Genomic DNA, 25,754 nt, shown 5'->3' on the forward strand with positions numbered 1-25,754 from the left:
CTCTCAATTCATGAATGAACTTCTTCAACCATATGGCTTCTTTGGCAGCTTCACTTGCGGCAATGTATTCGGCTTCGGTTGTGGAATCCGTCGTGGACACCTGTTTACTGCTTTCCCAGCAAATAGCACACGATCCTATCATCTGGATATGATTGGAAATCGGCATCAGTATACCCCTAGATCTGTAGTGGGCTATCATCGAATACCAAACAAAACTCTTTTGTCTTTCGAAGGTACTTAAATTTGTTCTTCACAGTAGTCCAATGCTCTTTCCCTGGGTTGGCCTAGAATCTACTTACCACACTCACTACCTGAGCAATGCCAGGACGAGTGCACAACACGGCATACATGAAGCTCCCTACGGCTGAGGCATAGGGTATGTCCTTCATGCCCTCAATCCCCTAGGAGAGAGTGACTCCTTGCCTGAAAGGAACATTTCCTTTCTTAGAGTTCTCCATGCTGTATCTTTTGACTATCTTCTTAATATAAGCAGATTGGGATAATCCTATTATCCTCTTCAATCTATCTCTATAGAGTCGAAGACCTAGTATATAGGAGGCTTCTTCAAGATTTTTCATGGAGAATTGCTATGAAAGCCATACTTTCACCGTAGTCAATATTCCTACATCATTCCCAATGAGTAGAATGTCGTCTACATACAGAACCAGAAACGTAATCTTATCACCACTGGATTTCTTATAAACATAGGGCTCCTCCAGGTTCTGCTCAAAGTCAAACCTTTTGATAGTAGAGTCAAACCGGATGTTCCAACTACAAGAAACTTGCTTAAGACCATATATGGATCTATTTAATTTACATGCCATATGTTCCTGACCCGCAACTATAAAACCTTGCGGTTGCTGCATGTAGATATCTTCACTAAGATCTCCATTCATGAATGCAGTTTTGACATCCATTTGCCAAATCTCGTAATCATGGTATGCTGCTACAGCTAGCAAGATCCTAATGTTTTTAAGCATGGCCATTGACGAAAATGTTTCCTCATAACTAGTGCCCTCTTTCTGAGTATACGCTTTCACCACTAGACGAGTCTTGTAGGTCTCAACCTTACCATTGAGGCCCTTCTTCCTCTTATAGATCCATTTGCAACCAATTGCTTTTACCCCAAGGGGTGGATCTACTAGAGTCCAGACTCCATTGGTCTTCATTAAGTCCATCTCAGCTCTCATGGCATCTACCCACTTCAAGGAATCTATGTCCAACATAGATTCCATATAAGTCACGGGATCTTCCTCACTGATTGTAGCTTCCACCAGGTAACTATCCTGGTCATAGTCGAAACGAATTAAAGGCCTGGAAACCCGGGTAAATATTCTAGGTTGGTCATTACCTGAAACTTGTGGGACACCTCCCACTACCCCTGAGCTTTCTTCATCAAGAACAACTTTCTGATGATGATTGTTCAGGATGTAATTATCTTCCATGAAATAGGCATTTCGGCTACAAAACACCTTCTGTTCTCCTAGGTCATAGAATAGATAACCCATAGAGCCTTTGGGGTAGCCTACAAATAGGCAACGACTGGTCTTGGATTCCAATTTGTCTGCACTCATTCTTTTAACATGTGTCATACAACCCCAAATCTTTAAGTGTCTTACACTTGGTTTCTTACTGGTCCAAAGCTCATAGGGAGTCTTCGGAACTGATTTGGTTGGAACCCGGTTCAGCACGTATATCACAGTCTCCAATGCGTAACCCCAAAAGGATGTGGGTAACTCTGAGTGTACGAGAAGTGACCAGACCATATCCAATAAAGTCCTATTCCTCCTCTCTGAAACACCATTTAGTTATGGTGTGGTAGGCGGAGCTAACTGTGATATTATCCCGTTGACCTTTAAGTAGTCCCTGAATTCGTTAGAGAGATACTCGCCACCTCGATCCAATCGAAGGGTCTTAATTTCTCTCCCTAATTGTTTCTCGACCTCTTGTCTGAACTATTTGAACTTTTCAAATGATTCAGACTTGTGTCTCATTAGGAACACGTAACCATACCATGAGTAATCATCGGTGAATGTTATAAAATAAACGTGCTGGTTACATGTCCTAACACTTATAGGACCACATATATCAGTATGTATAAGGTCAAGCGTGCCTGTACATCTTTCAGGCTTATCGTTAAATGGCCATTTTGTCATCTTACCCTTAAGGCAATGTTCACAGGTTGAAAGATCTTCTATAGTTAGAAAATCCAAAGGACCATCCTTTACTAACCTTGTGATACGATCTATGTTAATATGGCCAAGTCGGTAATGCCACAGACACGTGGGATTAACTGTATCACGGGTTTTTTTCTTGGGAACATTGACCGATGTAGTTTTGGTTATGTTAGTTTCCAGAGAATGATGGATAACATAGAAACCATTCTCAACTTCTCCGTATGTGAGGAATTTATTATTTCTTTTAATAGTAATTGTATTACTAAAGAAAACAGAATATCCATCCGCACACAATTTTGAAACAGAAATCAAATTTCTTCTAAAATTTTGTACATAAAGACAATCTTTCAGTACAATTGTTCATTCTCTGAAAATTAACTCTACAATTCCTATAATTGTAGCTACAACACTTGCAGAAGTCCCCAAATAAAGAGTTACTTCTCAGTCACTCAGTCTTCTGCTTATCCTGAACCCCTGCAGTGAGTTACACACATGAGTTGATGCCCCGGAGTCAATACACCGGGAACTTCACTTTTTTCAGCCAACAAATAAATCCAAACTGCTCAAGAATAATCATCAACAATTGTCAAAAAATATGCAGCACCACAAGATGCAGGTACTCTATAAGCACCCCATAGGTCACAATGAAAAAATGCAAAACGATCAGTCACTTTATTGCTGCTTTGAATAAAGACATCTCTTGTTTGCTTTGCCTTCAAACAAACATCACAGGTTTTATTCTTACTATTACTAATATTAAGAAGTAGGCTAACCATCTGATAAGAAGGGTGTTCCAATCTCCGATGCCGCAAATCGCATGACCCAATTCCATCTGTCATGTAAGCATGAACCGGCGCCACACCCTTGAAGACATAGACCCCATCAAGTTGTTCACCCGCACTAATCAAAGTCCTTGAGATGCGGTCCTGTATCACACACAACTTATTAGTAAACGTTACAATACAATCTGTGTCACAAAGTAACCGACCTACTGACAATAAATTACAATTGAGTTTTGGGACATATAATACGTGTAGCAATTTAAAATTATTTCCAAGTTCAACAGTGCCTTCTTTCACGGCCTCGGCGTGCGCACCGTTGGGTAACCTAACAGGACAAGGTGCAACATCATAGGTGTCGATGAGCACATTTAAATTTCCTGTCAAGTGATGTGACGCCCTAGATTCAATAATCCATTCAATGGAGTAATTCTTACTAGAGAGTTTTTCATTGGTCCTGGTTTTGTAAGCATTAAGCATGCTTACAAGAGTCTGCCATTTCTCATCATTAAGCCCGCTCAGTCTGGTCCGGTCTCCGTCAGTCACAGCTGCATTAGCAGCCACCTCACGCCCTGCTGATGACTGAGCAGCATGAGGCTTTGCCATACCTCGGCCACGCCCACCCCCTTTTCCTCGTCCTGCTCCACGTCCGGTCAATGTACCGCGGGGTTTGTCTCCCCACCAATCAGGGTATCCAATTAATTGGAAGCAACTCTTTGCTTCATGGCCAAATCGACCACAATTGTTACACACAATTGTTTTGTCTTTTGAAGCAGCTTTATTGTCTCGCGATGTCTGCGAGGCTTGTGCTACATCTGGTTGTTCCTCCTTACCTCGTGCCAACGATCGATGTCGATCTTCTTGTATGATCATTGAGTAAACTTTATTCATATTTGGAATTGGCTCCATACTCAATATGTTAGAACACACAGTTCCAAATATATCATCGTCCAAACCCATCAGAAATTGGTGGATTTTCTCTTCTTCTCTTTCTTTAACCAGTTCGGCTGCCGCTCCACACCTGCACCCGCATGTACATATGGGTACCTTAGAGTAGCTTCCTAATTCGTCCCACATTGCCTTCAATTTTCCGTAATATGCAACCACTGTCTGTCCATGTTGCTTGCAGTTAGCAAGCTCGGATTTAATCTGATAAATCTGGGGTCCATTGTCGATTGAGAATCGTTCCTTCAGATCATCCCAAAGTTCTTTGACCGTCTCCATATACGTGATAGTTGAACGTAGTGATGGATCGACAGTATTGAAAACCCAAGCCACCAACATCGAATTCACACTCCACCAGAGATCGATCTCCGGAGCTTCGTTTTCTGGCTTCGTGACCTTGCCTTCGATGAAACCGATTTTGTTTTTGGCATGGAAGACAGTTCTCATCGCCTTTGCCCATTCATCGTAGTTATCTCCTCTCAAGACCACCGGACTGATAATAACTCCAGGATTATCTGATGGATGCAAATAGAAAGGAGAAGACGGTCCAACAAACTTACTCAAGCTTTCACCATTTCTGTCGTTGTTGGCAACCATGGTGACCAATCAGCAAGACTCGTCAGTAGTAATATCGAGTTTGATTCCAAGAAGACGATGGATGATCCTAATGAGGCTCACGAAGAAATCAAAGTACATCAATATTGGTGTCGTCGAGCTTTACCTTCTGCATTCTTGAAAACTGGTATCGAGTTCTTGAAGAAATAGGAAGAAACATGGTGCAAGAACAAGCGGATCACCGCCGTAGTCTTTTATTATTTATAGTATAATATTATACATATATTTATATAATATATATTATAAATATAAAAGACCAAAAAACCAAACTGGTCAAAAACCGAAACTGACAAACCGGTTAATCGATGGTACTGGTTCGGTTTTAGTTTGAAGAAATGAAAAAACCGATAACACCGGTTCAGTTTGCAAAATATGCACACGTTACACCAAGAGCTACCAGCCTACCACCAAGGAACTCGACCTTTGCATCCTCTACCTCTGCCTTTTTAACCTTTCCTATCAACTTGCACAGATGCATCAACATACAAGTCGATGAGTCTTCTTAACTTCCTACTTCCTGGGCGGCCCCCAAACCTGAAGGTTTCGTCAGCTTCATCCTAAGAAGCTAAACTTTCAACCTCATCAACATCCGCAGCACTTTCAGCTCCTTTCTTGAGTCGTGAAACTTCAATACTACGGCCGTATGGCAATCTTCTCCGCCCCAGAATTGAAGCCCTAAAGATCTTCCTACACTGAAATCTCTGTTAGCCTGAGATACCACAAGGTCCCCTACCTTAAACAAAGACGACATTCTTATCTTCGGTGGGGAAGACCCTTCTCCGATGAAGTTCACCTCCAAGTCAGGTCTCTGGGCATGACCTTTCGGGTATCCACCCCAGAATGTTAGAAAGAAACGATAGCTTCCAACTATTCATTTCCCAAGAGATCAGTGGGCCTCGATGACCTTTTTCTTGGACATCTCTTTTGCTAATTTACTACAAACCTAACCCTACGATCAGATAGCTTCCTGCACAAAACCTTCAGACCCACTCGCTTTGCTGCCATAATCAAGAGTTTTAAGATTCCTAATGAGAGTGGCATGTGACTTTACCTTTCTTGGAGCCGTTATCACTTTGATACGCTCCCAAACTATTGCAACCGGCACCAAGGATCCTTCTACTCCAGCCCTCTCTTTTGTGAAATAGGCCCCTGCCTGATCCAAACCTTGGACGTAGACCAGACGTCCAATGCCAGGCCCAGCCCGTGAAGAGAGACGGGCCCGACCTGCGAGTCTGCAACCGCTTCAGAGGCTCTTCACAACGGTCGGAATGACCTCTGCGAACCATCCTCGACCTACCTCTTGTAATCTATCTTGTAGACCAGACGTCCAATGTCAGGCCCAGCCCATGAAGAGAGACGGGCCCGACCTACGAGTCTGCGACCACTTCAGAGGCTCTTCACATCGGTCGGAACGACCTCTGCGAACCATCCTCGACCTACCTCTTGTAACCTATCTTGAGCTTTCGAGTCTTAGATGTAGAAGATTATTTTCTTTTCAATTGGAGAAAATTCCTTATTAATACTCTGTACTTTGGTTTGAGTGACAATGTGGTCCCCAAATTTTAAAATGCGATAATTCAGTATCCGAAATTTCAAAATGTGATAATCCAGTACCCGAACTTTCAAAATGTGACAATCCATTACCTGTTGTTAACTAGTCTATTAATCAACCGTTAAATGACATTTGAAAAGTAAAAAATGCTCTAAGAATACCATTTAATTCTCTTTATCAATTATCCAAACATTGACAATAAAATAACAGTCCCTAAATCTAGATTCTTCTAAACAATCATCAACTTTTTTGAATAGAAGAGGTTAATATTTGAGACTATTCATTTTTTTTGTCAACATTTGAATAGTTGATAAAGAGAATTAGATGACATTGAAAGGACATTTTTGACTTTTCAAATACATGATTAACAACAAGTAACGGATTGTCACATTTTGAAAATCCATTACATTTTAAAAGTTTGAAAACTAAATTGTCTCCGGGCCAAAAGACAGGGAAATGGATTGTCACATTTATGAGGAGACTACCAATCAGTTAAGGGTTGTACTGTTTGATGCCGTTTCGTTCCTAAAAATGGAAAAATATCAATTGGCAAAACTAGGGGCATGTGAAACTAGATTTCGATTAATAATATCCCTGCAATTATCATTAAGGTTGATTTTTATATAAAAAAAGTTGATTTCTACAGAAAAATAATACAATTTTTTTAAATAATGAAAGAAATGATAGTTACCCTTTAGTGATTGATACGTTGGATAAATTTGAAAAATAAATCAATTTCAGAAAAAATAGAATGCAGAGGCTCTGGGTAATAATTGATATAAAGAAAAAAAAATTGGAAGAAAAACATTTTTGTCAAAAGTAATTATATGAATATTTTGGACATTTTCATTATTCTTGTTAGAGTATTCGAACTTTCAAAATGTGACAATTCATTACCTACCATTAACTAGTTTATTAATCAACCCTTAAATGGCATTTGAAAAGTAAAAAATGCTCTAAGAATGCCATCAAATCCTCTTTATCAATTATCCAAACATTGACAATAAAATAACAGTCCCAAATTTTAGATTCTTTTAAACAATCACCAACTTTTTTGAACAGAAGAGGTTAATATTTGGGACTGTTCAGTTTTTTGTCAACCTTTGAATTATTGATAAAGAGAATTAGATGACATTGGAAAGGCATTTTTGACTTTTCAAATACTACTTAACAATGATTAAAGCAAGTACCAGATTATCACATTTTGAAAACCCGTCACATTTTAAAGCTTGAAAACTAAATGTCACCGGGCCAAAAGACAGGGTACTGGATTGTCGCATTATTGTGGCATTTTAAACTTTTAAGACTCGCGCCCTACTGTTAAAGAGTCCCGATCCGTTACTCAGCCACAGGGTGCTCTTCCCACCAACCTCAGAGGCACAGACAATACATTGTGCAGTCTCGTTAAAAAATTCCGGCCGATGCCCGAGACTGTTCAGCGAAAATTTTCCCCTGGTTAAACCGCTAACACTGAGGCCCAATGAGATATTCTGGTCTTTAATCCCTTCCGAGTCTGACATTATTATCATACACAAATCACTACAGTTTAAGCAGCTAATTCGTTGGTTGGTTTACTTACCATGCACCATTAGGCGTATAAATAAAAAGGACAAGTGGGTTAATAGATTATTAATTGAAAAATCATCATTTTGATCTTTACAGAGTATAAATAAGGGACAAACACAGACATACAAGCACATCACATTTTCAGAGAGAGAGAGATGGAGGAGATACGACAGGCAGCCTTGTGCTATTACAGAGACAGCGAACCAGAGATTAAGATGAAGGCGGCGGAACAATTCATGTCAATGGATGGGGATGGAGATGGGAAGGTAAGCATAACGGAGTTTACAGAATACCTAAAGAGTGCGGGGTGCAATGTTGATAAGAACCTATCTCGAAACTTATTTGAAGAATTGGATCGGGACAAAAATGGGGTTCTAGATTTCGAGGAAGCCATAGTCTTCTTTTACATCTCAACAAAGAGAATGATAATCTGTGGTGGGTGCGGATCGTTTATAAGGGATGTTTATTTTACATGCATCCAATGCTTCCGCAACAAAAGTCAAGATGCCTACAATCTTTGCTGCGACTGCTACGCCTCTGGTCAAGGCCGAAGCGATGAACACAAAGTTTTTCTCGATAACTTTACCGCACTGAAATTCATAAGGCAGTCCATAGAAAAGGGACAAACTTCCAAGGTAATTAATTAATTATAAGCCATACACAGTCTCAATGTTTAATTATTTTGTTAATAAGTCTTTAATTTCTTTCTCGATCCGTATGGTATTTTATGTTTGCAGAGAAATGGGGTCGTAGCTGCTGTAGCAGTATTTGTTGCCAAAGCTGCCGCCCGTCATGCTGCACTTCATGCGGCGGGAGCCGCTGGGGAGGTGGCGGTAGGAGCTGCCGTCGCCGGTGCTTTTGGACCCGTTGTACAAGGTGCAGCCGTGTTAGGGGTTGCGAAAGCTGCAGTCGTGGTTGCAGCCGTCTCTGCAGCCTGCAGCATCATGTGATAGATTATGATGCTTGTGTAAAAATTAAAAAAAAAAAATCTTGGTTTTTGTTTCAACTGTCTTAGTAATTCAGAAAAAAAAAGATGGTCTGTAATTAATGGTGGATGTGTATCAATGTAATTAATGGTGGGCTACCCTCTGCTTCCACCATAGATTACTATAAAATTCTACCTTCATATTTTTTTCATGAGGCACCAACACAACTAATAAGATAAAAAAAAAATTAAAACAACTCTTAATCAAGAATTTGCGATCATATCTCTTATATTAAAAAGAACCATTTAACTATGAACCGGGTACCTCTTTATAGAACAACTTGGCCTATTTGTCAATCCTTCACAAAGAATTCATTAGAGTGAAAGTACTGAAAGAAACAACTATTGCCTCTAGTCAACTTAGATACAGATAAGGCATTATCACATAGAATATGCAAGACATGCTATGAAAGGAATGAGAAGGAGAATATAACTTAGAAAGAAATACAAGTATGATGTATAGACAAACCCAGCTTACACCATTCCCATAGTCTGTTTGGTTCAGACAGGAATCAGAAGAATGGGAAATGGGATTTCAATTCTACCCAATCCCCATTGAATGGGATTTAGTGACTTAAGTGGCGTTTGATAATACTTTTCAGACCCCTGAAATCTGAAAATATTGCTTTTCAGATGCCAAAGGTGTTTGGAAGTGTCTAAATTTGGGACTGAAAATTATTTTCACATCTAAAATAATAAGACATGGGCCAGGCGCTGAACGCGTCCAGATGCATTTCAGACCTGGCCAAAAGTCCAAAATACCCTTGAACTCTCTCTCTCTCTCTCTCGTGCGCGCGCGCGCCACTACAACTTCAACGAACTAGCGATGGCGAGTTCCGGCTTTCTCCCATTCTCTCTCTTTCTCTCTCTCTCTCTCTCTCTCTCTCGCGTGCACGCGTCACTACAACTCCTTCGGCGAACTAGAGATGGCGAGTTCCGGCCTTCTCCCACCCTCCCTCTCTCTCTCTCTCTCTCTCCTTTCTTCTTCTTCTCTCGCCACTACAAGTCCTCTGGCGAACTAGCGGCGGCGAGTTCCGACCTTCTCTCTCTTTCCTTTCTTCTTCTTCTTCTCTCACCACTGCAACTAAATAGTCTAATTTAGGGGTAAAATTAGTGAATTTCAAATGTTGAAGGTTTGATCCAACATAAACAACCTTCTTTATTCAGAGCCTCTAAAAAGTCAAAAAAAGGTTGTCTCTTTGTAGATTTCAAACCCTTTTAATATATTTTTAACTTTTTAGATTTCAAATTTCATATTTATCAAACACCACCTGATTGAGCAGTGGATTCAGATTAATGATTGCATTTATATATGGTCATCCATAGCTAGGTACCTGTGAAGCTCAAGAGGCAGTTGACATGCATGATTAGAGATAGAGTAGAAAGAAATGAAGTTTGCAGGGTGAGTATTCTTTGTTTTTGAATGATTTGTGTTATTGATGCAATGTTAGGATTAGGGTTGTCAATGGTTCAGGTCAGAGCTGGAATCAGTTAGAATCAGAATCGACCCAACATGAAATGTTGAAGATTCGAACTCGATTTTGGACTCAGAAGCAAACTAATCGTTTCTTGGGACAGTCGGGGTCTAACCCGATAGAGCCGATTATAATAAATAAATAAATAAATATTTATGCTTAATATATATTAAATATTCTATATATATTATATATACAGTATATATAATTTATTTAATACATCGGGTCGGGTCTGAATAAGTTTGGCACTAGGTCAAACTGCTTCCGAATCGATAGTAACAGGGACCCTATATGAAGACCCAGAACCAGCCAAATCTATTTTTGGGTCCGTCGGGTCAGACCTGACCCATTGACAGCCCTAATCAGGATGATATCGGTTTGCGTATATACAAGACGAGTATAAAAACATAAGGATAAAATTAACATATAGAAGAATTTTTTTTTTTTTTTTTTTTTTGTTTTGAATGTGCGAAGGTTAACCCATTCAACAGTTCAAGAGTTTTGCTGATATCACGTCGCATGGGCGCATTACATGAATCCTTATCGAGAATGTGGACTACTTTTTGTTGTCGGTTTTAGAAATAAATCCAAACCATCTTGTGTGAAAATAGTTCGTTTCTTAAAATAAAAATACAAAAGACATGTTTTTGGTTGTCTGTACATGTTTTGTTTTCAAAAATCAAAACAGAAACAAAAAACATGTTATTGAATTTGGTTTCAAAAGCATGTTTTCGTCTGATTACTCAATATTATGTTTCAAAAAACATATAATTTCTATATTAAAAAATTTGTATTTGTTTAAAAAAACACAATCTTATATTTTCTAAAAATATGTGTTGTTTTTTAAATAAAACCGACTTATTTTTTCTTTTTAAAACGAAAACAGAGTTGAGTAAGATATTTTTATTTGCCCCATTAATTGTGATTAGTCATGATCTCTCCTTCCCAATTCTCTGGTGATTCTTTCTGGATGAACAATTAATGAACAGTTACAAATTTACACTCTTAAGTGACGGTTAAACCGCTAAAACCGTGACCCAATGAACTTCCCGGTCTTTAATCCGGTCCGAGTTCAATACATGATTTTATAACTGAATAAAAAAGATGGTTATGTAACGGGTCAATAACAATATGGCTGTTATTTTATTTTATTTTTATTATTAATTTTTGTGATAATGCGGTTGTGGTCTTATTTAATTGATTCACGAAGGTAAGATGCTTGCCACTTGTACTTCTTTACACCAAAACATACTTCTTATTTTAAGTGGATTTTGGTGAACAGATTCAGGGAAAATTTTCAGCTTCCTGCGCATGACAAGTGACTCACTCAGTTCCCTTCTTTTCTTTTTATTCAAACTATAAATAAATTATTTGACTTCTTATCCAATTAAGTTGTATTTGTGATCTTAAATTGCACCTTAGGCTGTGTTTGGAAACGATTCAAATGGAGTGTAAATCCCGGTTCAGGGTGAATTTCTACTCTTGTTCACTTTTGCTTGTGTTTGGCAATATTGCATTTTTGTATTGACAAATGAAAGATCAATGCATATTTACATTGATAATAAGATGTAAAAGTACATCAATAAAAAAGAAGTAAATTTGCATTCAAGTGGGTTTTTGATAAAAAAAAAAAAAGTGTATGCTTTATTAGAATTCATGTTTGCATCCATTATAGCTAAAAGTCTATTTAGTAAGAAGGTAAATTCGTCAATGCAAAACTAACCCAATTTTACAATTTATATAAACCATTTTGCACTGTACATATTTGCATTCACACATATTTGCATCGTTACCAAACACAGCCTTAATCACTCAAAAAATTGGAAATGTAAATAGACAAAATGATATTATTATTATTATTATTATTATTATTGTTGTTGTTGTTGTTATTGTTAATTATTATTATGGTTCAAAAAATAATCATATATAAAATATGGTTAAAAAAATCAGTCATAATAAGGAGGTGTCTGGTTCCATTTGTTTTTTGCGATTTCTGATAAAACATTTACGCATGATGTTGTTGACAAAACATTTTTTTTTGGTCCTTATTCTGAGAAAACGACTAACTATATAAACAACATATACGGATGTGTTTTTTTATTGTTTTCTCAAAATCTGTTGTAACTCCCACATGAAAACAGCAATAAAACCAAACCCCACCTTAGTTAATTGGCAAACATCTATGCATTCATTACAGGCCAATTTGTTTATATTTAACACACGCTCAAGAGATCTGATGACAGAAAGATCAGTCTCTTATATGATTAACCATTCAAGCTTTAAATTAAACTAATTTATTATTTGAATCTCGATTGCAAAAGCTGCAAATTAAGTTGAAACAAAAATAACAAGTCTTGGTATAATGCCAAAAACAATAATGAATTTTATAAAAAATTAATGTCGACAAGCAAGCTTTTTTTTTTAATACTAATACAAAGAGTTGATATGCACACACTACAAAATTGAGTTTGACAAAATGTATATATTAGTGGAAAACTATAAAAGATAGGACCACATAATGAAGATTCATAGGAACATAAGAATAGCACCGATATGTGATAAACAGAAAGTAACAAATTTAGATGCAAGGTTTTTAAAATCGAATCGGATAATGAATCGGTCAAGGGTTCAATTCTTAGGTCAAATGGTCTGATTGTTCAAATCGAATGGATGGCTGATTGTTCCCAGTTTTTTTAGTCCGATCGTTCGGTCTGGTCCGGTTTTGAAAACCATTCTTAGATGTTTTGGTCAGGTGTGTAGAGTATCATCAATAAATATAGGAAGTGACTTGTTGCAAGTTAAAGGGGATAAAAGAGCAAGAATAGACCAAGGAGGACTTGGGTGAAAGTCATAAAAAAGATTTAAACATCAATGATTTAACAATGGATATGGCTTTAAAAAAATAGATTGACAAAACAGGATTTATTTATCTAGTTGAATATATAATTAGGGTAAGGCTTTGATGATGATGATGATTTGTATATGACATATATATGGATCCCCACTCAAGGTCTCTACAGTATTCTAATATTCTAATTCAAGGTGCAGAGTGGACTTGATTGGAGTGGGTCCCATTATTTTAAGATAAATGTATATATATATATATATATTAAATAATTTTATTTTATTCAATGGGATCTACATAGAATTTTCTCGATTTTTTAAGTTTAGCAGTGTCATATCAATATTTCTTATTATTTTATTTATTATTTAACAGACTGTGAACGATTATTCATACTGAGCGTTATCTGCAAAACTTAAAAGTGAAGATGTTCCATTGATCCTATATATTAATTGTTTTATATAGCTTTCTTATCAATGTAAGCAAACCTTTTATAAATAAAGGCTTTTCTTTTAATGTGCAACGAGCTACGTAATGTCACCGCACGCAAACGCAGCCTAGCTAATAAAAAAGTTCCCCGTGACAAAAATCAACTACTTAAGCAGCTAATATAATGGATACAATAGAAAAATTAATGAGTTATATATGATAAAGTTTATTTAATTACTTGTTAAGCCTATATTTCTTCTTTAGTTAAGGCTATCTACTGTAAATCATTTTATATGCGTTAGGTTAGCACCTTACAACTACAAATTGTCTCACACCGAAAGAATGACTTATTGACTAATCAAGAAAACGTTATCGTTTAATACATGTGTTTTATTTTATTTATTTTATGAAGTCGAATACATTAATTGTGTTTTTAACAACTAAATTGTGTTATTGTCCAAATAATTGGATTCTGCCTGGTACCCAATGACTTAATTATATAGGGGGTAAAATATAAATACCTCCTCTAAAGTTTTGGACAATCATACTAACAACTTATTAGGACATCTCTCAATACAATTCAAAATGTTACTTCCAGACTTCACTAGACCTAACATGTTTAATTGTAGAGTTGTTTCAATCAGATTTAAGAAATTTCTTTTAATTAAAAGTTTAACGTTCTTTTGAGGGTATTTTAATAAATTTTTATCCGAATTGATAAAATATATGTAAGGGTAAAAAAGGTACTTTTGGAAAATTAATGCATTATGCCAATGTTTTTTATCCAGGACAATAACAGAGTATACCTGACAATTGGGTTGGGTGGGTTGGGTTCGGATTGGGTCAAGACACTTCGGGTTGATTTTGGATCGGGTAGAATTTCGGGTTGGGTTATCAAATGCTAGACCCTATCCCTAAATGTTTGGGTTAGGATTGACTCATGGATCAATTTGGGTCATTCCAAAAAATAACTAAAATTTAAAAGAAAAATAAAGAAAAACTATATGAAAAATGCTAAAATTAAAGGAATTAACCTTAAAATTTCAAATATAAAATAAAAAAACTTGTACATTTAACAATTTAAAGAGTAAACAATAGAGTAAAGACTAAATAGAAACATTAAAGAGTGGAAACTACTAACAATGCATAAATAGTCCCAATTAGACTTGACAATTAGGTTAGCAGGTTGACCCATGACTCGACCCAACCCAATTTTTCCCAGATTGGGTCGGGTCAGGTCATTCTCATATTCAGGTAGCTAAATATGAGACCCTAACCCTGTTTTTTTGGGTTACGTTTAAATTGGATTCATGGGTTGGGTCAACTTTTTGACAGGTATACAAAGGAGAGTTGACTGCAGATCTTTTCATAATAATAAAAAAAAGTGTTTTAATTTTGGAAAAGGGAAATCTCAATAAAAGTTTTTATGATTGTCAAAAAAACACCAAGGGAGATTTTTATATTTTACCCTAATAAAAGCAAGTTGTTGTCTTGACTCAGTTGCAATTTTCTTTAAATTAGCGCTAGTGGATCAGAATCGTACGAAACGATTCCATCTTCGTCATGCACCTTAACTAATCAATTATCTCTTCAGCTCTCTGGAGTCTGGACGTACTCTATATTAAGAGATTTGCACGCACCCTCACAAGCACATAAACGCCTACACCTAGGTAGAGACAAAGACAGAGAGGGAGAGAGAGAGATGCAGCAGATACGTGAGGCTGCCCTGGCTTACTACGGTGGTAGTTCAGATGAGGTAAAGCAGATGGCTATGAAATTCTTCAAAGCCATGGACTACAACGGAGATGGGAAGGTCAGTGTTCAGGAGTTTCAAGATTTCCTGAGGAGGAGCACAGAATGCCGCAGTTACAATTTCAAACCAAGCTTATTCACTGAACTGGACGAAGACGGTAATGGTCTTATTGATTTCAGTGAAATGATTGTCTTCTTTTATATTATTAAATGGAGGGCAGTATTTTGTGTTGAGTGCGGATCATTTGTGGAGGGCTTGTATTTTACTTGCGTCGAATGCTTCCAAGATAGAAGCCGCGACACCTACAATCTCTGCTCCGCCTGTTTTCGCTCCGGTAAACGAAGCACTGAGCACCAACTTCTTGTCGATAATTATGCAATGCTCCAAATACTGAGGGAGTCCACGAGCATTACCACCAACGGAACCCCTAACAGAGGTATTGTCCAAATTGCTTCCAGAGATTTAAAAGCAGACAACCAAATGGCGAATAATGGAGATAAAGCGCAATTTAGTACTGCTGAAGATGTGGAAGCGTTGGAAGCTATCGAAACAATTGAGCTTGTCGAGGAAGATGCCGAAGGTTCTACTGAAATGCCTGACGGGGAAACCGTTGTTCCATTTGATGCCGAAGCAGCTGGAGATTCCTTGCAAATGCTTGATGAAGATACCACCCTATCTGCTTTTACTGAAGCTGTCGGAGCTCTTTCCGAGGAAACAGCGCAATCTGCCATCGGATCTGCTGTTGATGTTGTTATTGCGATAGGCGCCGAGGCTTGTAGCATCATGTGACTGGAGTGATATTGCTTTCGTCCACGTAGTCTTTCTGTTTCAAATGCTAGCGCTTGAATAATTATGATCACCAAAACCGAAATGGTGAACTACTATTAACTAATTAGATCTTTTTTTTTCTCCGTTCTTGTTTGTTAATGATTTATATGTATGTGTTTTTTGTTCTGTTGCTCAGAACGTACGAGTGCAGTGTTTGGATTGTACCTTCTTGTTATGGTTGAAAGTTTGGATAATTCTTCATTTGAGATTCTAAAAGCTTTTTGGTTACGAAAAACCTTTGTGCTACCACCTGCTAGGGGCTCAGGAGAGTGATCTCGTTTTTTTAGGCTATGTTTGGTTCGAAGAAAAAGTAGGGAAAGGAAGGGAAACATAGGGAAAACTACTTTTCCCTTACTTTTCCTACTTTTCCCTTCAAACCAAACACAGCCTCATGGTACAGAGAGAAAGTGGAGGCCTGGATCTACGTCAGCGTAGTCTCAGCCTGATAACTTATCAGATTGGGTTTGGTCTATGCCTAGCTTACCCAATTCCATCCCATTGGAGTTTGGTTGGGTTTGGGCCGAGCATGCACTGACCCATAGGCTGTCTGTTCCCTTACAAACTAATTGCCTTGCAATAAGATGGAAATGGCTCAAGAAGTAAATTTCATCATTCATTTGTGTTATTATTGGTGGGTGACAAAAGAACCAATTAATTTCTTTTTTGTTCAATTAGATAATTCACTACTCTATCTAAAAGAATCGGACCCACACCGTGTAAATTCTCAATGATTTTACCTGGACTTTTATTTCAGGAATCTAAAATTAGATTTAATTTGTATATTAAGGGATATAAATCAACTTTGTAACTGATCGATTAGGAAATTAAATAGACCCATCCCACACATACCCCTTTCTTTCAGTGTGGCAAGTCCATATATTTCAATGTTTTTGAACTGTGTTGACCTGGACGGTCGGATCATTCAAAACGGAAATCATCCTAGCAATCGGTTCTGTTTTACTCCAAACTTGGTTCCTAGTCGTTAGACCGAGTGGTTTGTGATGGAGGGTGATGGTCGTTAGCCTCGAATAATAGCTCAGCACCACAACCTAACCGTGACTAAGTAATGAGCCCACAGGATAGCTCGCTACGTCACAGCTCGCTACAACGCAAGCTCGAGGACCCCCGATGTACTGAAGAGGAATACTCCAAGACAAGTCTATCCCAACTCGCGAGCTAGGGTAACCAGTTTGCTCCAACACTTGGGCAGAAAAACTGCCCCAAAGACAACCTTAAGAGGGATCACCTCGAAGTACCCCCAAGAGCTTGCTACAAGGTAGCTCACGACATGATAGCTCGCTACAAGGCAACTTGCTAATACGCAACGCGATGTTTTCGGGAGGCTTCTATCTGACAGGACCGTACCCGTCAAACTGTGCCATGTCTCCTGGCTAACGGTGCAGTCCCTGCCAATTTTACAATCTGCACCCATGTCTCTCGACAGATGGTGGTGTGCCTGTCCTCCCAGGACATGTCACTCATCCCATTGGGTAGTACACTACAACGATTACCTGCGCAGCCCTGGCAGATAACGACTGCGACAGAAGCCCAGTGGCGGTTACGGCCGATCTAACAAGAACACTCATATATAAGATCCCCTTAGTCGAAGAGGAAGGGGATATGATTTTCTTGGATCTTGAATCGTCTTATCTTACTTGAACTTGCTCTCAAGCTAATCTCGAGCATTCAGTGATCTAGAGCGACCTACACTCTTAGCCTTTTTTACACTCTTTATTATTTTCGCTAGCATTCTAACTTAAGCATCGGAATATTCCCACCGGGAAAATCCCTCGGGAATCCTTCGCCGTCCGTTTCCAGCTAGGAGCCAGTCCACAGCCAGCTAGGAGTGCCCGGATTGCGCAACATCATTTGGCATCGTCTGTGGGAAACGCTTCGAAAAGCCTTCCTCTAAGCTTCTACAGTTTCCTTTTGGAAAACTTAGCATTCATGGCCTCCTCCAGCAACGCCGGACGTGGTGCCAGCCATAACGCTTCTGGGGAGCAACCCCAATTTTCCACTGTTTGTATTGGACAGTTCACCGTCCCCTTTCAGTGGACGAGATTCCCAGTTTGAATGTGCCTCTCACAGTGGCACCTGTGAATTCTCCACTCCCTTCCACGGTTGGAGCAGCCTTTGTTGAACTTTCGGTTGTGCCCCTAGTGGCTAACCCGAACCAGCTGGAAAACTTAGTGCAGCGCATACGAGCCATGCAAGCTCAAATGCAACAATTCCAACAGTTCCAACTCTACCAACAACAAGTGCTGCATCAGGTCTCTTAGTACCAGTACCAGCAGCAATTTCCTTCATTGCCTCAGGCCCCACAGCCGCTTCCTCCTAGGCACCCGGCCATGAAGCAGACCAAGCCCTCCCACCGGAGTGAATGACCTCGTTGGGGAGAGGCCTCCCAGGCCCATGATCCCACCAAGAGCCAAGCCTCTTCTCATGGCAGAAAGGAGAGGCCAGCCACCCCCGCCTCGCAGCCTGTGGGCAAGTCGGGGGCCTCCCAGCCAATTAAGCATGCATTGCCCCAGCACTCGCAGTTCGAGCTTCCGCCCGCAGAGAACCCATTCAAGGTCCTAGCCGTAGACTACAGGCAGGGCCCTTCGGTTCAGAACTACCACCAGCAGTCCGAGCCCATCGAGCTCGGTAACACTTAAGCATCAAGCACCAACGCTGAGCCAGCAAAGCAGCAGCGAAGACGCCGGTGAGCTCGCCGAACCGCTACCCGAGTCTCTCCTGAGCTCAAAGGTAAAGAGGAGGTGAGCTCAGGTGACGTGAAAGCTACCCCTCTCCTCTCAGTTTCTTCCCCACTGTCTCCAGAACTCCTTGTTGTCCCCATGCCAAGGGACTTCAAGCTCCCCCCACTAGACAAGTATGATGGATCCTTAGATCCGAATGATCATGTGCGTGGCCTTTTCCACCACCTTCCAAGGGGTAGCCCGCACCTGATACCGAAACCTCGTGCCTAGTTCGATAAGAAACTGGGCGCAGTTCGTGCAAGTCTTTACCTCCCACTTTGTCACTAGCAAGAGGTGCCCAAGAACTCAAGAAAGCCTCCTCGGCATAGTTTAAAAGGAAGGGGAGTCCATTCGGATTTACATCAAGCGGTTCAACGACGCTTGTTTGCAGATACCCGATTCGGATCCCGCAGTTCGCCTCACCGCAACTAAGCGAGGTATTACTCACAAAGAATTCAAGTGGCACGTAGTTGTCAATCAGCCCAAGACCGTGACCGAGTTCCTAAAGCTCGCGGATCGGTTCATAGGGACGGAGGAAGAGATCAACCGGAAGGGCGAGTAGGCCCTTGAGAAAAGAAATGGGGAACTAGAGCCCCCAACTCAGGGCAACGACAAGAAGAAGAAGGACCAAGCTCGGGGGGCAAGGCAAGTTCAGCCTTTCCGAGCTCTAGCAGCAGAAAGGGACTACACACCCCTTAACGCGAAGCGGGCCGAGATCCTCGTGGCGATCAAGGACGCTCCGTATGTGAAGTGGCCACCTCGGTTGAAGGCCGACCCTAATGCTAGAAATAAAAATTTGTATTGTAGTTTTCATAAAGATCACGGTCATAGTACCGAGAATTGTAAAAACCTCCACAACAAGATAGAAGAACTCATCTGTCTCAGATATCTAAGAAATTTTGTACAAAATAATAATAATAGCAATAAAGCAGGTCGGCAAGGGAAGCAGAGTAGAGACTCTCTCGAGCCCAGTAGGCAGGCAGAACAGCCACAGAAGCAGCTCCCTAAAGAGAGACCAGTTCGGGGAACCATCCACGTCATAGTTAGAGGATCGATTGTGGCAGGCTGCACCTTAGCTGCAGCTCACGCATCAGATCGCGAGGTCGCCAAGGAAGAGCAGAACCCCCTAAAGCGGCCAAGGATGGAAGACCCCATCTTCTTCACAGAAGATGACGCACGCGGGGTCCACTACCCCCATGATGACGCGCTCGTCATAAAGGTGAAGATCAACGACTTCGAAGTTAGGCGCATCCTCGTTGACTCAGGCAGCTCGACGGACATCCTCTTCAAAGCAGCCTTCGACCAACTTCAGCTCCAAGAGAGTGACCTGAAGCCCATGAGCACTCCCCTGGTAGGCCTCAGCGGAGAGGAAGTCAGGCCCCTGGGAAGTCGGCACTTGGCCTAGCATAGTGAGGCTCAGCCATGATTTCTTAGTGGTTGCAACCCCCTCCCCGTATAACGCCATAGTAGGTCGGCCGATTACGCATGCCTTACGGGCTGTGGTGTCCACTTATTATTTGGCCATGAAGTTCCCCACGGACTTCGGAATTGGGATAGCGCAAGGTGACCAACTGGAGTCTCACAAATGCTACGTCGCCGTCTTCAAAGGGAAAGCCAAGGTGGCCGATGACCTCGAGTTGGAGCGACCTACGGAGCAGAGCGAGGAGCGAGCTGTGCCCACAGAAGAGACCGTCTCCATCTCAGCCTCGACGGAGAACCCAGCCCGAACACTCCAAGTCGATGCTTCCATTGAGGAGCCTCTGTGATTTAAATTAGTACGCTTTTTACTCGAAAATTTAGATGTTTTTGCATGATTCGCGGCAGAAATGCCCGACATAGACCCTAGCATTATAACTCATAAGCTTAATACTGATCTTATAGTTAGGCCCGTTAGAGAGAACAAACACAACTTAGCCCCAGAACATTGGGGGACAGTCGACGAGGAGGTCGAGAAACTTCTTGCAGCCTTCGGACATCCTTGACAGCCCTAGTCAGGATGATATTGATTTGCATATATACAAGACGAGTATAAAAACATAAGATAAAATTAACATTCAACCATAACCTATTAGTTAGGAATTGAAGATTTTTTTTTTTTTTGAATGTCCGAAGGCTAACCCATTCAACAGTTCAAGAGTTTTGCTGATATCACGTCGCATGGGCGCATTACATGAATCCTTATCGAGAATGTGAATTACTTTTTGTTGTCGGTTTTAGAAATAAATCCAAACCATCTTGTGTGAAAATAGTTCGTTTCTTAAAATAAAAATACAAAAGACATGTTTTTGGTTGTCTGTACATGTTTTGTTTTCAAAAATCAAAACAGAAACAAAAAACATGTTATTGAATTTGGTTTCAAAAGCATGTTTTCGTCTGATTACTCAATATTATGTTTCAAAAAACATATAATTTCTATATTAAAAAATTTGTATTTGTTTAAAAAAACACAATCTTATATTTTCTAAAAATGTGTTGTTTTTTAAATAAAACCGACTTATTTTTTCTTTTTAAAACGAAAACAGAGTTGAAGAAGATATTTTTATTTGCCCCATTAATTGTGATTAGTCATGAGCTCTCCTTCCCAATTCTCTGGTGATTCTTTCTGGATGAACAATTAATGAACAGTTACAAATTTACACTCTTAAGTGACGGTTAAACCGCTAAAACCGTGACCCAATGAACTTCCCGGTCTTTAATCCGGTCCGAGTTCAATACATGATTTTATAACTGAATAAAAAAGATGGTTATGTAACGGGTCAATAACAATATGGCTGTTATTTTATTTTATTTTTATTATTAATTTTTGTGATAATGCGGTTGTGGTCTTATTTAATTGATTCACGAAGGTAAGATGCTTGCCACTTGTACTTCTTTACACCAAAACATACTTCTTATTTTAAGTGGATTTTGGTGAACAGATTCAGGGAAAATTTTCAGCTTCCTATGCATGACAAGTGACTCACTCAGTTCCTCTTCTTTTCTTTTTATTCAAACTATATATAAATTATTTGACTTCTTATCCAATTATCCAATTAAGTAGTATTTGTGATCTCAAATTGCACCTTAGGCTGTGTTTGGAAACGATTCAAATGGAGTGTTAATCCCGGTTCAGGGTAAATTTTCACTCCCGTTCACTTTTGCTTGTGTTTGGCAACATTACATTTTTGCAATGATAAATGAAAGATCAATGCATATTTACATTGATAATAAGATGTAAAGGTACATTAATAAAAAAGAAGTAAATTTGCATTCAAGTGGGTTTTTGATAAAAAAAAAAGCATATGCTTTATTGAAATTCATGTTTGCATCCATTACAGCTAAAAGTCTATTCGGTAAGAAGGTAAATTTGTCGATGCAAAATTAAACCAGTTTTACAATTTATATGAACCGTTTTACACTCTACATATTTGCATTTACACATATCTGCATCGTTCCTGATGTTGCGCGATCTGACTGCTCCCTACTGGAGGATGATCTGGCTTCCAGTCGGATGACAAAATAGGTAATCTGCAAAATAAGACCAGAGAACCCGGGGTGGCTACCCCTGTGAGGTCGCTTCGATGCTTATGTTAGTAAGCTGTTTGCGAGCTGAAATAGCTTTGAGAATATAGAGAGCTAGAGATCTAGAGAGCAGAGAAATCACGCGTGCCTTGCGCCCTCAGGGTTGGAGCCTTAATATAGTTGAGTATTCGTGGGGCACACGAAAGAGTTCTAGGATATCCGGCATGTGGAGATGGAGTTCACTCCGCTTCCGAAGAACAACATATAGGTAAGGCATATCTCGTTCCTCCTCCGATTCCGGCAGAGTGAGGATAAGTGCTTATCGTGATCTCGGAAAGGTCGGGGTCTGTTAACTTATCGTGATCTCGAGGGATTCGGGAATCATTGGAGAGACCTTTGGAGTTGGTTACGCGGCAGTCGGTTACGTATCAATTTGAGTTGCTGGTTCCGAACTAGTATTTCGGCCTTTTAGTTCCGAACTGGCTTGAATACCGGGGTGCCTCGATGTCGAGGTGAGACCAGCATCGAGGTGGCTTTGCTCCGAGGTGATTCTTAAGCCGTGGCCTTTGTGGTAAGGTGACTGAATACGCGAGTTCCATTGTTGCGAACTAAACTTGTCAGGCTGAGTCTTTGTCTTCCACTTCACCCCTTGATTGTTGAAGTCATAAAACTTTTTAACATTACCATAGATCAGCTGCACCCGAACTAGGAACCATCTCCCTCTTCCATGACTATAACCTTCCTCTTGACCTTGATATCTTTTCTTCCATTCTCTCAATAAAGAAGAACTCCTCTTGTGTTATGCCCGAACATAGGTAAACTTACTACCTGTCCCCTCGTCCGGGCTATAAACTCTTGCACGATCTCCCAAATAAGGTCCCGGCCTAGAAAAGGCGTTACTTCATGGTCCGTAACACTGAGGGGTGACCTTTCTTGACCTACTGGAGGGCGGCAATCCAAGATCCCGGTGTCAAGCTGGACCTGAAGACAAGGAAAGCGCTCTGATCTTGGGCGAAGCTCGGTCTCAAGTTCGTGGACTACGTGACCGAAGATAAGCTCATGTAGGCCTGTCTGAGTCCTGGTAGGTCGTTACTTGTTGTGTTGTCTTTGTTTTATTTCGATGTTGTTTTTGGTAGTTTGATTTTATTGCAGCAACCATGAAAATCCTTGCGACCGAACTCTTTGGTAGCATGAAGAAGGGAAAGAAGAAGCGAGCTTCCAAAAGAGCTCATATTAAGTCTCCGTAGGCTGCCGTTCCAGAGCTCAAGTAGCCCTCCGCCAAGCAACCTCCCGTGATCGATCTGGTCGAGGAGGAATTCGGGAAGGTCTCCCTACCCCCCGCACTCAAGGAGGCAACGTCTTTAGAGCCCGCCCTTGCAACTACCACTTCTTCAGGCAGCAATAAAGTAGCTCGGAGCATACTGACTCAGAAGTATAGCCTTCTCAAGAGCTAAAACGCAGTATACGCTGAGGAGGTTGCTAGTTCGGAGCATGAGCGGATACCCATTACATGGTGGTAAGTTCTGTCTTGACATCTTCAATTTTGTACTTAACTTTTATTGTACTAACTCTTGTTCTCTTCTCTTGGGAAGTGAACTCTACTATACATGCCCTGACTTACCAGTTTGAGGTACACCTGAAGCGAGCTCTTGTAGCTGAGTCTTCTTCTCGCGGGGCTCACGTCGAGCTAAATTTGGCCCGCAACGAAGTTAACCAGTTATAAAAGGATGTGCAGCCTCAAAAGGAGTTGATCACACTGCTAATGTCTGAGATGGAGGAGCTCGTACGGCAGAAAGCGGCACTGAAGAGCGAGGTGGAGAACCTCGAAGCCCATGTAAAGGAGCGAACTGAGATACTCCTTCAAGCTGTGGAGGAGGCCAAAGTCAAGGCCATCGAGGAATACAAAGCCTCGGAGGAGTACCAGAGGAAAATGATCGAGGTGGGGGCGGAGAGCTACCGCAAAGGCTTCAAGCTTAGTAGGTGGCTGACTCAATGTGAATTCCCTTAGCTCGACCTTAGTGCCATTACTACTTTGAGGGTCACAGAGGAAATGGCTGCCGAAGCTACTGAAGATCCGGACTCTGAAGCGAAAAGCGACAGCGAGCTACACGGTGATGTCGAGGAGACCGGTGTTGATGAGTGTGTGGACCCTCCTACTAAAGCCTCGGACAAGGGTGAAGAACACCGAGATGAATAGAGGCTTATCTCCAATATTGTATACCCTGGGCCTCCGAACTCGGTTTTAGTGAATTTCGTCTTTTTTTTTGGTACTCGAAGTTTGATATCAATGAAATACACTTTTTGACTTATCTTTGTCAAAAAATGTTTCAAGTGTAAATAATTCTCGAACTGACGAAGTAAACCAAGTAGGAGTAGTAATGTGTAGGTTACCCCAAACTGTTGAGCTATTGAACTGGACCACAAGTAGGGATAACTGAAATAAAATTTTTCCAAGTGTAGGTTACCCTGAACTACCGAGCTAACATGCTAGACTAGGAGTAGGGGTAACTTCGCATAATGTACGCCGAGGTGAGCGGACATTGTAGGGTATATACCCGACTTGTCTGCGCACGGGCTACTCGCTTAGATGTCGGTTGTCCCTTAGAGCTAGTGGGTCCAACTTGTTATTATATGCCGAACTGGGCTAGACGTCATAGGGTTTATACCCGATCTATGCCTTGTGCATGAGGGCTGACTTGCATGTGTTTTTGAGGTCACCTCAGGTAAATTCTTGGGCTACATAGTAAACCGACATATCATCGAAACCAACCTAGAAAAGATAAAGGTCATCTTAGATATGAGACCACCTCGCAAACTAAAAGAGGTTCAGAGGCTGAATGGCCGCATAGCCGCTCTGAGTCGTTTTATGTCTAAGTCGGCAGATCGCTGCCTACCTTTCTTTAAGGCTATAAAGAAAAGTAAAGACTTCGAGTGGACCGCGGAGTGTCAACTTGCCTTCGACGAGCTAAAAAGATACTTAGCTAGTATCCCAGTTTTGACCCGACCCGAGGAAGGGGATATTTTAAAGTTGTACCTCTCCGTGAGTGATGAAGTGGTCAGCTCGGTACTGATAAAAGAGGTAAATCAGGTCCAACGACCCATCTGCTATGTTAGCAAGGTTTTGCAGGATACTGAAACAAGGTATCCAGAGATCGAGAAATTGGCGTACGTGCTAGTCATAGCAGCTCGGAAGCTTCATCCATACTTCCAAGCCACACCGTCGTCGTCCTCATCAACAAGCCTTTAAGATAGATCCTACTCAAGCTCGAGGTGTTTGGTAGATTGACGAAATGGGCCATCGAACTCAGTGAGTACGATATCTGGTACGAACCTCAAATGGTGATTAAAGCCCAAGCCTTGGCCGATTTCATGGCAGAGTGTACATTCAACACCCCAATCCCCAAGCTAGACGGGCTCGAGCACATGGAGGAGACTTCAACCAGTGCGGCACCAATCCCAATTAGAGCAAGTCCGACCTGGGACAAGGAGCCTTGGATCCTCCTTGTTGACAGCTCATCTAACCAACAAGGAAGCGGTGTGAGAATAATTCTATACGGTCCAAGCGGGCG

General features: G+C 40.6%; 2 protein-coding genes across 2 annotated transcripts; one reads left to right on the plus strand and one right to left on the minus strand.

Moving 5' to 3' along the window:
- Positions 1 to 2,753: 2,753 nt before the first annotated feature.
- Positions 2,754 to 4,498, minus strand: LOC104609904 (uncharacterized). Its single transcript, XM_088901129.1, has 3 exons — positions 3,209 to 4,498; positions 2,951 to 3,103; positions 2,754 to 2,798 (listed from the first exon to the last, which is right to left on the minus strand). The coding sequence occupies exons 1-3, from the start codon at positions 4,496 to 4,498 to the stop codon at positions 2,754 to 2,756; spliced, it is 1,488 nt and encodes a 495-aa protein (XP_088757255.1).
- Positions 4,499 to 7,794: 3,296 nt separating this feature from the next.
- LOC104609873 (uncharacterized) lies at positions 7,795 to 8,760 on the plus strand. The gene is made up of 2 exons (XM_010276292.3): positions 7,795 to 8,269; positions 8,372 to 8,760. The coding sequence occupies exons 1-2, from the start codon at positions 7,850 to 7,852 to the stop codon at positions 8,582 to 8,584; spliced, it is 633 nt and encodes a 210-aa protein (XP_010274594.2). The 5' UTR covers positions 7,795 to 7,849; the 3' UTR covers positions 8,585 to 8,760.
- Positions 8,761 to 25,754: the final 16,994 nt, after the last annotated feature.

The sequence above is a fragment of the Nelumbo nucifera genome, chromosome 1, assembly GCF_055504915.1.
Source record: "Nelumbo nucifera cultivar China Antique chromosome 1, China Antique-T2T, whole genome shotgun sequence".
Taxonomy (NCBI): domain Eukaryota; kingdom Viridiplantae; phylum Streptophyta; class Magnoliopsida; order Proteales; family Nelumbonaceae; genus Nelumbo; species Nelumbo nucifera.

Bases quoted from the DNA above. Each gene is read 5' to 3' on its own strand.
- LOC104609873 (XM_010276292.3), top strand. From the start codon at position 7,850: ATGAAGGCGGCGGAACAATTCATGTCAATGGATGGGGATGGAGATGGG. The intron at 8,270-8,371 runs GTAATTAATTAA...TTATGTTTGCAG, and splicing joins AAAAGGGACAAACTTCCAAG to AGAAATGGGGTCGTAGCTGC.
- LOC104609904 (XM_088901129.1), bottom strand. From the start codon at position 4,498: ATGGTTGCCAACAACGACAGAAATGGTGAAAGCTTGAGTAAGTTTGTT. The intron at 3,104-3,208 runs GTATTATATGTC...TGTGTGATACAG, and splicing joins ATAATTTTAAATTGCTACAC to GACCGCATCTCAAGGACTTT. The intron at 2,799-2,950 runs GTTAGCCTACTT...GGGTGCTTATAG, and splicing joins AACACCCTTCTTATCAGATG to AGTACCTGCATCTTGTGGTG.